The sequence below is a fragment of the Pecten maximus genome, unplaced genomic scaffold (assembly GCF_902652985.1).
Source record: "Pecten maximus unplaced genomic scaffold, xPecMax1.1, whole genome shotgun sequence".
Taxonomy (NCBI): Eukaryota; Metazoa; Mollusca; class Bivalvia; order Pectinida; family Pectinidae; genus Pecten; species Pecten maximus.
The window spans coordinates 375872-391191 of NW_022982732.1; the positions used below are offsets into that span (position 1 = coordinate 375872).

Below are 15320 nucleotides of genomic sequence, written 5' to 3' on the forward strand. Positions count from 1 at the left end.
CTAAACATTTTTTCCTTACCACGAGTGTTTGCAGTGGACTATTTTACTGGTCCAAAGATCAAAGGTCAATGGCATTGTTACTATATATAGAAGTCTGCGTCCATGCAACATCCAACGTTCTGCAGAGGCAATACATCCACTTCCGTGGAATTCTTGTTATAAACTGTATGTATGTCTCGGTCTCATAGGTCCATACCATAGTCGTAAATGATGGGTAGCGGGAACATAAGCTAGCCATTGGCTTACAGTTCTATAGTTTAGAGACAGGGGGAACGTACATAAGTAATCTGAGACCGACCACAAAAGAACTGTATGACGAGATATCTAAGATGGCCGTATGTCTATCAGCAGTTTTTTTCTGATCAGTCTCAAAATTAACCATATTAAACAAGATTACAGTCGGCACGGAGGGCCCGTGACATGTCTGTCTAAACCTGAACTTAACCTTACTTCAGCTAGCTAAATGTCCCCGACTGACGCCAACCGACCGGCGCCCGTCGTAATTTTCTCGCCGTGTTATCCTCTAACATTGTTGGAATAATCTTAACCCGAGTGTTACAATGATTACCACGGATATGCTGCAAATATACAAATATGTATATACATAATTTTGATATTATAAATCCATGGTGAATGAAATGGCGGGGTTCATCAGGTGTCTTGTACACAAATATTTTTGCCGTTTCAGAAGTGGTCAAGTGCAACATTAGACCTAAATTTTACGGGTGTTATAGTATGGCGTGATCCGTCAGTCGTGAACTTTGTTTGTACGGATAACTATATTTTTCGAACTGATCTTTCTGAAACTCCCCAACCAGAATCTTAATATAGCTTTCCAACCTTTTCAGTTTCCTCAGCCTCTGTCTTCAGCACAGGGACGAATCCCCAGTCCACGGTCCATATAGTGTGTATATGTACCTGTATTTGATACTATAATACATATATATGAACAGAGACATATATACGTCTCTGATATGAACAGTGACTTTGGAATTCGTACTGGATACTTTAATACATATATATGAACAGTGACTTTGGAATTCGTACTAAGTCCACGTTTTCTTTAGACCATTAGCTTCACTTCGAGTCCTAACTTTTTAGCTTAAAGTGCACCACTATCTTCTGTGGTCATGATGGTCCGCCATCTTGAAAAGACCATTCCTTAACGGGTACACGACAGAGTTCTTCTCAATAACCAGAAAGTCCCGAGACGTGACTATGAGCCAGTACGTAGCATCAGAGACCTATATACTAGTATATAGGTCTCTGGTAGCATCCTGGGTTATGGGATACCAAATTTGTTTCATAAACAACCTTGACGTATTTCCAAGGTCACAGGGGTCATATGTGATAAATATTTAACAAGAAATCTCAGATGGATCTTGGTCAGTCTTATTGGAGACTGATCCTTTCTCTACTTTCCCTCTTCCTCTTAACCATGTGATGGCATGTACAATCTACTCATGAATTGTGAAAGAGATATAAGAGCTTTCTGAGATATAGTGACGTGACAACAAATTTCCACTGTCAAAATTCAAGATGGCCGCCTGCCGGCATTTTGATTTCCAGATCCGAACGAAAATTGAATGGGTACAACTATGGACAAACTGGAACCTACAGAATTATTCTACCAGTACTTCTCAAGAAATAGTATGATGATAGCAACAATTCTTCTGTTCAAAAGAAAATAACCTCCTTTCAGCCATGTTGTTTTCCGGATAATACTCAAAATTGAATGCGCACTACAAGGGACCAAGGAAATCCTACAGAAAGCTGGAGAAATATCCCTCCAGTACTCTTCAGAAATAGCAATGAAACTTTCAACTATTGAAATCAAAGATGGCCGACTCTTGGACACTTTGTTTTTCCTATTCAGACTCAAAATTGGACGGGCACAAGTAGTAACCAAGGGGAACCTACTTGTAACTAGGGATCATGGGGAACCTACACAATGTACTTGTAACTAGGGACCATGGGGAACCTACATGTTAAGTTTAGGAAATTCAGTACTTCTCTTGAAATAGCGATGACAAGAATTATTTAAATGGACTGTCATATGATGGGCTAAAAATCTTATTCTCAATTACCAAGAGGTACCATACTTTGATAAAGGATTGATTAAAGTTTGATGAAATGAACAACTAAACACTTATTGAGTATCAGCACATCACTGACACCATATGAAGTTTCATTTTGTCCTGTTGGATTATGAGATAATCTCTAAGTTCGAGAAAAAACCTGCAAGAAATAACAAAAACAATATAAAACCACTAAAAGCCATGGTGGCTGCCTGTTTGCCATTTTTTGTCCACAATCAGACTTGAATTTTAATAGGCAAAACTAGTAACTAAGGAAAATCTACTTAGTCTGCTTTAGTTTGAGAAAGATTTTTCTCATATTTCACTGAGGAAATAGCAATACCAAGGAATAATTTCTAGATAGACAGACCATGGACTATGGATGAAGGGTGATTTGAATAACCTAACATCTGATGATGGTGGGTCATAAGTATACGAGAGGTCAAGGGGGCCATATTGATTTGCAATTTGCTATACTTTCCAAATTTGCTGCCACTGGGAGCCAGACCCACCATTTAATACAAAATAATAGTATTATTGATCTGATCTCTGTCAGATAGACCAACGACCACAAGGGTATTGTATTGTGGAGGGTCTTCATGGAGAGAGAATGGGTTCAGAGGGGAGAGAGAATTCTACATTAAGGTGTTCAGAGGAGAGATAATTCTACATTAAGGTGTTCAGAGGAGAGATAATTCTACAGGTAGGGGTTCAGAGAGATAATTCTACAGGTAGGGGTTCAGAGGCGAGATAATTCTACCGGGAGGGGTTCAGAGGAGAGATAATTTTCAGGGAGGAGTTAAGAGGAGAGATAATTCTCAGGGAGGAGTTGAGAGGAGAGATAATTCTACGGGGAGGGGTTCAGAGGAGAGATAATTCTACGGGGAGGGGTTCAGAGGAGAGAGAATTCTACACCTTAGGATTGTTAAGAACCTCCTATATTTCCCATATATGACCAGCCCTTAAGCCCCTAGGGGTCAGAGTGTTCATTTATACAAAATCGGTTACATTTTCCAAAAGCAGTTTCTGACCAAGTTTGGCCAAAATCTGATAAGACATTCCCGACAAGTAGCATCTTTTTTAGAAAAGATTAATAGCAGGCAACGGACAGATGAAGGACACTGCACCATGACATAACTTCACCGGTCCTTTGCACTAACATGAATGGTGGATATTGCTAAAGCAACACGTCGCCTGCAGGCCCCTGCTAAGAATAGTAACAGTGACCTTGACCTTAACACAAAAAGCCTGGAACACAAACTTGATCTGTAGGTACTCACACTGAAGTTGCGTACTAGCTTTCACCACTATACCTTGAAGCATGGCTGAGAAAAAAGCGGAAAACTGAGCGGACGGACTGACAGAGGGACGGGGAGGAAATAATCACTAGAACAAAAGTCAAATTTCAGAAGTTTTGGTCCACTGACTTTAATACATTATTTAATTGGCAAAGTATGACTTCTAGTCTAGAGAGTTCCAAGTGGGAACCAAAAAGTCCAGCAATGCGTAAAGGAGTCATCACAGAGCATTTGCTTTAAAACCATATCCACCATCAGTATACTATAGTTGATAGGACGGATAATACCATTATAGGAATGTGCTACCTAACCCTAAACAGGCTTCTTCCTTTCCAAATGAGCTCTTCACAACACATACTTTTAATAAACAATAATTTGGAGTTGGTTTACAACAAGATATTTCTGAAAGATTACACTTTTAACTTATGTACCTATAAACCCTATTTAGCTTTTTTTCACAGTAATGGTACTATAGCTCATATCTTTGGTGTGTTGGTAGCTAGGGTTAGTGGAAACACAGGTATTTTTAAGGCCTTATTTGTTTAACAAAAAGAGTAAACAAAATATTGGTTGTGAGAGGTGTTACAGCTATAAATCTACTGTGAAAAACTGACAGATGATATGGTTAATTCAAGAAGCCTCTATCCATTATAATGTGACTTTATGTTTTTTATGTTTATGTTTCTTCTTATGTTTATGTTTTTTGTCTTTGTGATGACGATTTTTAGTTGATATCTCCGAATCTGAACTATTGCTGTTTTCCTGTAAGTCATTTCTTACTTCTGTTTCTAAACTTTGTTCATTTCTGTTGTTTTCAAGTCTTTCAACATTTTCTTCAAATTTTGACACTAATTGATTTTCACTCTGAGCAATATCGTCCGTTATAGTACAAATGTCCTCTACCTTGGAATCTTTTCTTTCATTTTGATACTTAGACTTCAATGGAGACCTTGTTCGACCTCTAGACAGGGACCTTGAAAAAGACCATTTCTTGCTCAACTTTGACTTCAGTGAATGTGATCGACCTCTGGAGTGTGACCTTGAATCAGAACGTTTCTTTCTCATCCTTGGTGACCTTGATCGACCTCTGGACAATGACCTTGAAGCAGACCGTTTCTCTCTGGATTTCAATCTGTCTCTAGTTTTGCTCCTGGATCTCGACCTGGAATAGTGATTTCTTGACCTTTTCTTTCTGTTTGATTCATTAAGTTTGTCTTTTGATGATGATCTTGACCTATTTGACCTTCCACCATTAGGTGACCTGCTTCTCCTTCTTTCTCTGGACCTGCTTCTCTTTCTTTCTCTTGACCTTGATCTGCTTCTCCTCCTTTCTCTTGACCTTGATTTGCTTCTCCTTCTTTCTCTTTCTCTTGACTTGCTTCTTCTTCTCTCTCTTGACCTATTTCTTTGCCTTCTACTTGATGACCTCTCAGACCATTCTCTGTTTGAACTTTGTGAGTTTCTTTGTTTATATCTGTCATAACGATCTGCTTCCCAAAATTCATTGCCAGGATTCTTGAACACATGCAGGAAGTTACAGTTTCTCCCTTTGGGGCATCGTCCACTGCCAAACAAACCTGTCGAAATACAAAATCCTTGAATAAAACACATTGTCAGTATACAGGACCAAGTGCTAGAAGTATACTGTATAAGATATTGAAATATATATATAAAAAAATATCTTTACATTCACTTTAAGTTAAACTAGTAAAGTTTTCTTATAGATTCTTGAAATGAGACTTTTGACCCAAATGGCAAAATAAAATCACATTAACAAAATTACAGATCAATAATTCAGTTCTGGTGAAAATGCTTAATACTAGAAATGAAAAGCAACATTTTGTTCTGTCAGTTAGAACTTCTCTATTCCTTATTTACCACAAATAGCTGATTTCCAGTTCACGATAGTAACATATTCACAGGACAGCTGCTTTCCACCATAAAATCTACCATTGAACTGTACAAAGGCTGAGGCAGCATCATCTTCTCTGTAAGATAATAATTCATTTTGTAATTTCAAACATGTTAATTATGCATTGGCAGTACATGACAATGATGTTGATCAAATGTATACAGATTTTGACATCCGACAACCCAAAATCTGTCTAATTGGCTTGACATTGAATGTAGGAAGAAACAACACAAGTCCTTGGTTCTTTAATGATGTTCAGGCTATACATATCAATGTATTTTGTTTTATATATATTAGTAGCAGTTGTAGTAATGTTGACAATTTCAAGATTAAGCAGCATACTGTTTAACTGTCTAGTCAGAGCTTTTGGGAAGATTGTGAAGAAGAATTGATGAAGCTACTAAGAAAATCTATGCCAACAAAAGTACTTAAATCAATACATGAGTTTAGCCTTTCAGCGAGAATAAATATATAGTACATGTACACTACAGTGTGACAGCATACCTTCTGTACTGAATGTAGACATTTCCACGGAGATGGGGCTCATAGTTACAGCAAACTTTCACCTGAACCACTTGACCAATATCTTTGAATTCTGGGACAATGTCTTCATAAAACTCACGGAAGTTTTGGTAGAGTTCAGAATCATCATATTCAAGAATTAGATCTGAGGATATATTGGAAAACACTCATCAACCTTCAATCATACCAAGATTAATACTATCTAAATGTACAACAACTACATACAGATATACGTACATATATAGTTGTATAATTTTCTATAATAGTTCCTTCCCTCATCATATCTGACAATGCCTTTCCCAAAGACATGCATTGTGATTTCTAATTAATCTAATTTAAAGGTATACCTTAGTTGAAAAGTGTGACATCATTTCCCCAAAAATATTCATCATTGCCTCAAAACAATGTTTCTAGATAAAGAATGGATTACCAAACTAATAATGAACTTTACAAAATTGAAATCGTGTGGAAATTCTTATCCTGGTAACATGTTTTCTTACCAAACTGAGTAAGCAGTAGTATTTTTGAAAATTAAAGCAAAATGAGCAGGGACTCGCACAGATATACCCCCTCGCCTCAATTAACAAATAAAATCTGTTTATAAAAGTGTTATATGATTCTTGTACAGAAGCTTTTTATTTTAAAACTGGAGAAGTTTCTCCCTTGATTCCTAACCTTGACCTATGACCACCAATATCAGGTCAGGTGTAAAATCTGATCTCAGTATGTTATGGTGTAAATAGTAACTGAATCTGTTCATGGAAACCTGTGTGACCTTTGACCTTTAACCTTGATCGATGATCACCAAAATTTAAACAGGTGTAGAACATGATGTTGAGATATTATGGTGAATACAAACCAAAGCTGTCCATGAAATACCTTGTACCCTGTACAAGTTTGGCATGGATTATGGAGGGACCGATGGACACACACACACAGAGTCAAAGTGATTACAGTGCACCCATACTTACTAAGTGGGGGTTATAATAAAGGACAGTCTTAAAATAACATAGTGAAATATAGGGGCAAGCAAGGCCATGTAAGGTGCTGTGTTTTTCACTGTATGGCACATAATTTGAAAGGTGACCTCGACGTTGGTTAAATATCTTTTTACATAGGTCACAACAGTGTTTCATCATGTGAAAGTTTATGGATGCACTCCAGGTTCTGAGAGAGTCTAAGCTAAGGAAAGTGTGGATGGACAGCTGTGGGATACCCACTTCATGATCAAGTGAACCAGTTAACCCTTGGTCCAAAATAATTTTTATTAACAACTTAACCCCAAATGTTTTATTCAGGACAAATATCTATCTTTGTATGAGAAAGAAAAACATATGTTTCTTTAAAATTCTACCTTGAATAATTGATCTATGTGACCCAGTCATAAATGAAATTTGAATTTAATGAACAGGATATATTTCTTGTATGAAGAAATTGATTGATTAGGTTACCTGTATCATATTCCTCGCCCATCAGGCCCTGCTCCAGCTCAAAGTGACTGTACATGCCGCGAAACAACAGAGTGGTGCTGCTCTCAGTCTGGGGATGTGTACGTGAACACCTGGCCAATGTGAACATTTTATGTCAACTTACAACATAATACAAAATATACACAAGACATCCCAGAGGGACTGTGGCTTCCACTATTGAAAGATCTTTATTCAGTCTGCTAAAGCCAGATCTTTTCTCTACTTTCCTAATCTTTCCTCTTAATCGTCTTTACATATTAAATCAGACAAAGAACTGTTTTAGAAAAAGCGATAATAAAACTTCAACTTCTACAGTCCAAGATGGCTGCTGTTTCTCAGTATTGGTACCTGTCCCTCAGCCCCTGGGTTGGTATTTTTATTATGGTATATTTTATCAATTTTTTTACCTGTCACCAAACCGGCATGCTGCTGTTTTAGCAAAAAATGGACACTTGTCTCTCTCCTTCCCCTGGACAACTCGGACAATGGGGTTATGCCATGGCTGGTCATCTCCATCCTGAAGCAGCAAACAACATGATTATCAAAACATACCGGAACCAAATGTGACCTAGATATTTCTTCTACTGTTTGCATATAGGTCACAGTGACCTACTTCTATTGAGTAATATTTGAATGTCCAAAGATTACCTGGCCCACAGTATTGGCTCACACCAGTAATGGACTTCTGGTTAAGCTATCAACTGTTTTTGGATAAACACTTATAAAGGTAAAGAAAGTATGCTACTACACAAAATGAAACCATATGAAATAGATATCACATATGTCCAGTGTAGCCATTCCCTGTCTGAAAGTTACCCTGAGGAAAAAAACAGATTGACTGTCCCCCCCTCCCACCTCGTCCCTACCATGTTAATTCTTCTCTTGAATTAACAAACAAGAAAGCTAATCTCATCCCCCCTCCTTACCATAATCAGTCTTCTCCTGACAAAGCCGATCTCAATTACATGTATTATGAAAAATTATGCACTTGAAAACTGGGCTAGTAGTCACCATTATTGAGTAGCCCATAGACTAAATCTACCGGCCTCAGGCCGTTTGACCTCGGTTCTTTCTTGCCGTATCCCCCTTTTTGTGATTTTGTATACACATGATGCATTTATTATTTATAATTACTTCTTAATGAAATGAATCTGATGATAAAGTGTACATATATGTACCTTATTTTCAATGGCTGTTGACTCACAAAGCAGTATACAGTACATACATGTACCCTATTTTCATTTGATATAGACTGACGAAGCAGTATACATACCTTATTTTCATTGGCTAGAGACTGACGAAGCAGTATACATACCTTATTTTCATTGGCTAGACACTGACGAAGCAGTATACATACCTTATTTTCATTGGCTAGAGACTGATGGACCAGTGTACATACCTTATTTTCATTGGCTAGAGACTGATGGAGCAGTGTACATACCTTATTTTCATTGGCTAGAGACTGATGGAGCAGTGTACATACCTTATTTTCATTGGCTGTAGCCTGACGAAGAAGATCCTCCTACAAAACAGCAGCATGTTGATGACAAAGCAGGATCAGGGCTGAAAAGTCTGACATCTGTAGTTAAGTTCATGTCAAAACAAATGTACCATATTCATTGATATAAACCTTGGGTCACATACTGAAATATGATTCTAAATTAATTTCCTACTGTATCTTTAAGGATTTTGGGAACATGATGCTATTTGAACTTCAAAATTGCATTATATTTCCCCATTCAAATGATAAATACACATGTAATTAATATCCGATATCAATAAGCGCAAAAATGTCACACAAAACAATCAAAGGAAATTATTGAGTTATTGTTCTTGTTCACTAAAGTTCACATATCACACACGTGTCCATAACATGTTAGGTCTGATAAAAGTTACACTGATACTCAAATTTGTTCCCAACATTTATCTGGGAACATTAAAAATGGTTTATAAGATATTCACTACTGGCACCATTAAAAGTCAAAGTATTACTATCAAATAAGTACAGAAATCTGTCACATATTGATTCCAATCCACAAAAGATACATTCTATCAAACACATCTTCCTGCCATTCCAATTCGTCGCCATAATGTAGTGTCTTGGTCAAGGAATTTTTATCATCATTTTCAATATATAATGCAGAAATAATTACTTCAAAATCTTAGCCTTAATCAAACACCTTTTAGGCATGTACATGTAATAACCTTTTATTTCATAATGTGTCTTTAATGTAGCATTTAAGCCATCTTAACTAGCAAAACACGCCAAGTACTCGGATACCAAACCATCCTAGGCCAACTAAATTTTTGTGCATTGTAATTAAAAATATTCAATATATCAAAAAATAAAAAGTATTTCTCAGCAGACCACTGACATTTACTCTAGTAATATACAGGAATAAAAATGGAAAATCTTAATATAAGAAAGGCTGAAAATTATTTCTTTAATGGAAACTATATGTGGAACTGGCCATTTTTTGGGAGCTAAAAAGGCTGAAATCAGCCAATTGGCTGAAGTTTTTCATCTCTGAATATACCATAATATCACGACATTTTTCAACAGACCACTGATGTCTACTATGTAATACATTGTAATTTTAGGATTGATGTCTACTATGTAATACACTGTAATTTTAGGATTGATGTCTACTATGTAATACACTGTAATTTTAGGATTGATGTCTACTATGTAATACACTGTAATTTTAGGATTGATGTCTACTATGTAATACATTGTAATTTTAGGATTGATGTCTACTATGTAATACATTGTAATTTTAGGATTGATGTCTACTATGTAATACATTGTAACTTTAGGATTGATGTCTACTATGTAATACATTGTAATTTTAGGATTGATGTCTACTATGTAATACATTATAATTTTAGGACTGATGTCTACTATGTAATACATTATAATTTTAGGACTGATGTCTACTATGTAATACATTGTAATTTTAGGATTGATGTCTACTATGTAATACATTGTAATTTTAGGACTGATGTCTACTATGTAATACATTGTAATTTTAGGATATCCTGTGTACATCGCTTCTTTCACCTGGCGAGACTTCTTTTCTTTATCCTTCTGGTCTTTCTTTTCTTGTTCTTCTTTTTCCTTTCTCTGTTGTTCTTCCCATTCTTCCTTGATCTTTTTCTGAAATTAGAAAGAAACAAAATTTTACCCGGTGTTGATTTGAATATTAATACTATATGCTGGGATGTTAATTTTTTATGAATTGGAGTGATTTTATCCTTTAGTTTATAGAGCATTGATGGTGTTGTTTTTGTTTATATTTCTCCAATAAATGCAGATTAGGATTTTTTTTCGCAAAGCTGTATAAGATCAGTTTGCAAATTTTATGATTGGTCAAAACTTTTTTGTTTCCAATAATGAGGTCAGACATGTTCTGTTCTGTGCCAAATCTACATTTTACAGTTTCTAAATAAATGCAGTAATTTTAACAATTGGTCATTCCGTGTTTATGTTTAAAACTTCATTTTAGACAAAATGAAACAGCTTTATTATCTCGAGCCAGTTGATTGTTCAATTCTGTCAAAAAAATATATATACATTTGTATATACATGTACAGTCTTGTATTTAAGAAATTTCAAAACGTACAATAATGTCAACTTTGCCGGCCACCTTTTCTTCGAGATATCTCTTGTCTTAAATTAGTAATAACTGCCAATAATAATTTCCTTTTAGACCATAAAATAAACTTAAATCTGTCACTCACTTCTTGTTCCTCTCGCTTCTGTTTTTCCACTATTTCTCTTTCCTTCTTTCTCTTCCATTGCTGCTGTGCTTGTTTCTCTCGCTCGAGCCACTGCGAATGGAGGTATGCTCTCTCAGCTTCATCTCTTTGTTGCTTCAGTCTGTCAAACTCTTCATCCACAATTTCAATTTCTGACAACCAAAGACAGGGTTTGATTTTACTCATAATACTGTCAAGAAATATTTAAATGATCAATAGAAAAAAATGTACCAACAATTTTAGGAGTAAAAAATTTTTCAGTCAAACAAAGATAATCATGGTAAGATACTTGAACATTAACAACAAAAGTTCTGAGGTAATTTCATTTTAGAAATAGGAAAATTCATAACAGTTACATACAGTATTGATTATCGTTGGTAGACTGATTTCAACCAATTTTATTTCATACAGAAAAAAAGCCTTAGTATATAAATTTTTCTGCAAGAAATGTAGTGTTATATTAAATTGATGCATAAAAAATATTGCACTAGACTAAGTCGTTTGATAGATTTAGACTGAACTTTTCTCTCCTTATCTCTGTCCATTTTTTAATAAAAACATAATAAAACAAATAGAGTTTATGTAGAAATACCCAATTATCTTGTTCATCAATATGAATAAATGTGTCAGTGGGTTCATGAGATATGTGATCCATTCAGTACTTTCTGAGAAATAGCAGTAACAAACTTTAACCTGTCAAATTCAAAATGGTTGCCTGTCGGCCATATTGGTTCCAATTGGCCCACAATTCATTATGCACAACAGGAGACCAATATCTGTAATTTCTGTCTTTGCGAGCAAAAGGATAGACGGACAACCATTGAAGAAAGCTAAATATGCATAACACCCAAACCACTCATATTATAGCTATGAAATGATATGGATAGCTTTACTTTCCTCAAAATGTCCTACCTAAACTTTCCGTTCCTGTACTTGCTGTAGACTGCCTGGCATGTTCTTGTCTTTTCTGACGTCGTCTCTCTCTCTTTAGTCTTCCTCTCCATTGTTTATGACTGAAAAGAAAAAAAACCCAACATCATGCATGCCATCCTGAACCATCATGATGTTCTATAGGTTGATCACTTATAGGGTATTGTAACTGGAATCTTGTGAAATAATGCCTATCCTACTTATTTCTGAGACTCTTGATCATGATTGTGAAATTATAGGCACAAATTCTCATAAAAAAGTTCCTTACTTTTTAAAATCGAAATCCAAAAGACTGGACAGCTTTAAATATGCAGCTCTAATGCAATTTGGTCCAAAGGAGGTCTTTACGAGTATTTCTATTCAGGTTAGAAAAATAACATATGTGATCTAGCTCCCCCATGGCAAATACCGCCGGTGTACAGACATAAATATGATGTTTGGTCAGTTTTATACTTATTAATTTCAAGACTTCTATCAACTAATGGTCACATGTTTCAAGAACAAAAAAATATGGGTAGATAATCAATCTGAACCATGAGGAGTTGAAGACCATTATAAATCTAACTGGTAAGTCTAGCAGACCTGATTTTCTTAAATTGAAAGTATAGATGGACACTGCAGGTGACTTGTGAGCTGCATACTTGTTTACTTTGCCAAAGCACATTTTGGAATCTGAGTAACTGTAAGTAATCAAGTCTGTCTGAATTGTCCTGTTTACACAATTAATGATGTAAATGAGGAATGGATGAAGTTTTTGTGATATATTTTGATCAGCCCATGTGCACATATGTAATTTTCTCAGTGTTATCATTCTAAGTGGAAAATCTACTTATGTCTTATACAAATTATCCAGGGGCGTAGCTTCCTATACGGGGGTACGCAAGTGGGTACACTTAATTAAAAAAAAAATTAAAATCCTGAAAAAAAAATCAAAGATGCTTTGATTGTCATTGTTTTTTGTATTTTCTTTTTTAGAATACCGAGTATTGAGAAAGTAAGCATGTAGACATAATTTGAAAATGAAGAAAGCGGCAGGTACTAGCCAAAAGATAGAAAGCTTTTTAAAGTTAGTCAAAGAGATTTATTGTGTTTCTGACACAGCGGTAAAGGTACCATTTGTTTGGATCCTGTTATGAACATAGCCCCCGCACCAGCTGCAAGTAGCTTCAAGCCTAATCCGAAAATATCAGAATACTCAGACAAAGTGCGATAGGTAACGATAACTGCTAATTACTAATAGGGACATCACCGTAAACCAATTTTTATTTTGCATTTTTTTCATATTATTGCATATCCTTATGAATGATGACAGTTTGATTTTAATGAAATCTGTACATAAAAACATAAATTATTAATTATAAAGAGGTAATCATAATTCGTTGATCAACAGTCTGGATATGAAAATTTTGCATCATACAGTTAGGTAACAGCTTCAGCAACAAAGAGAAGAATGGCCAAATAGTCAAATACAATCCAAGAATTATACTGGGAAGCAGTACAGTAGATGGGAACAGTTCAAACAAGCGAACCATGAATATGTATGCTGCTATGTCTATACGCAAACTTGGTACAATATTCATAGTCTGTACCAGTACTAGTACTTTGCTACTGTCTTTCACTACTATATGCACAGGGTTAACACTTATACACATGAATATTTACGCCAAAATATATGCAGAACATGTTAAAACATTTGAAACAATGTATAACATCGTTATCCAACAAACCCAGATGGAATATTTCGACTTGTAAGCTATCATGTGTTTGTGTTTACGGATGAAAATAACTCGATTTCAAAACATTTATGTGATGATTTAAAAATAATTTCCGCGCTAAATTTAGAGGGGGATTCCCAACTAAATTGAGGGGTCAAGCTGGACATAAGGATCGACTGTGAATGTTGGGATAGCACAGAAACATAACTGGAAAGGTACAAAACATGTACATTCAATGAAAATAACAATGTTTTTTACCGTGATGTCCCTTTAAGTTGTCCCTGATGATAAACACATGGATAGTAAGTTAACAATGCAACTACGCTAAAATATTATTCTTCTTCAGATAATGTCAGATTTTCTGCAATTTGGTATCTAGGTACATCATAGGACAGCGGTCACTCTTGTAACCTCACTTTCATATTTTAACGAAATGGTAGTCATTTACTAGGCTCCGATTTGTCGAAATTTAAATATTATTCTATTTTGTTGAAAATTGGAATTAGTGGTTTTGAGGGATGGCGAAAACAGAGGTACGACTGCGGGATCACTTGGGGGACTTCTGTAAATGTTTCCAATTACAATTAGTAATTGCTCTTTATTTTATTATACCAGAAAATTGGCAGTAGAACAAGTTAAAGTGCTCGAAAGGCCTGTAACAAAATAAGTTGGTACCTTCGGCACCACTTCTGCGTAGAAACAGGTCTAGCTAAGCCACTGTTATCCGTATAATATTTGTAATGAGATATATCTTCAATAAAATATGTAAGCTACCAAACTAATTTCAAGTAATTTAGCCTTTAACAGGCTAGGGTTGCAAAACACTTTTCGTCTGGTATAAAAATAAACCAAATAGCTTAGCGGTAGATTGTTTTTGAGGACTTTTCTTATTTAACCTCATTTTCTCTGCAGTAGATTACTGGTGTTGTGAACTGTAAATATATTATGGCAGAAATGTTTACCTGTATCAATTTCGAGTGTTTGTGTATCTGCTTAGCAAACGACAGCTGAACGACATGTGATGCAAGTTATATATCGAATCGGTCGATATAACAGATATATAAACACATAAATGGCGGTCAAGATGAACGATAACACAGATATGCACATGTATATTAACCTTATTTTGGTGCTATTCGATTGTTCGCTGCAACAATCGTCAATCATAGTGACTTTCTCCAGCGCACAGCCATGTTCTTCTCCCTCGTCCTCCATGCTTTATCTCTATCGCATAGACGCTTAACATTGTCACGATACACAATTGTACAGCAAACCAATACCCGGTACGGCGTTAACCATAATACACTTTTTAGGTCTCTGGCTAACCAGAGGCCTTATACTGGTACGAATAAAAAAACCGGAATAAATGCATTAAGCATTCTTATCCCCTGTTCTTGTATATTAGCTGTACAATTTTTAATTCATATTTAAATACCGACATAACAATATACTTCACGTTTCTGCTCACTTACATGCTAACGTAGACTTTATACATCGTATATATCGTTACAATTTTTTGTCATAAATCGTATACCCATATATAATATACTGCAGTTTTCTCATATTGATGCAATAACCAAATTCTCGAAATATCTCTAATTGGCCCCTTTTTTTTTGATCCAAAAGAATTTTTTCAT

The 15320-nt window shown here is 35.5% G+C and overlaps 1 protein-coding gene across 1 annotated transcript; it reads right to left on the reverse strand.

Annotated features, from left to right (window-relative positions):
• Positions 1–3476: 3476 nt before the first annotated feature.
• LOC117320850 (U2 small nuclear ribonucleoprotein auxiliary factor 35 kDa subunit-related protein 2-like) lies at positions 3477–14892 on the reverse strand. The gene is made up of 10 exons (XM_033875333.1): positions 14804–14892; positions 11951–12051; positions 11021–11190; positions 10341–10436; positions 8763–8801; positions 7687–7796; positions 7262–7371; positions 5793–5955; positions 5255–5364; positions 3477–4953 (listed from the first exon to the last, which is right to left on the reverse strand). Exons 1-10 carry the CDS (start codon positions 14848–14850, stop codon positions 4025–4027), a joined length of 1875 nt encoding a protein of 624 aa, XP_033731224.1. The 5' UTR covers positions 14851–14892; the 3' UTR covers positions 3477–4024.
• Positions 14893–15320: the final 428 nt, after the last annotated feature.

Coding starts and splice junctions, on each gene's coding strand:
- LOC117320850 (XM_033875333.1), bottom strand. CDS start 14,850: ATGATTGACGATTGTTGCAGCGAACAATCGAATAGCACCAAAATAAG. Junction 7,797..8,762: donor CTACAGCCAATGAAAATAAG/GTATGTACACTG, acceptor TTGCTGCTTCAG/GATGGAGATGACCAGCCATG. Junction 5,956..7,261: donor GGGCGAGGAATATGATACAG/GTAACCTAATCA, acceptor ATATATCCTCAG/ATCTAATTCTTGAATATGAT.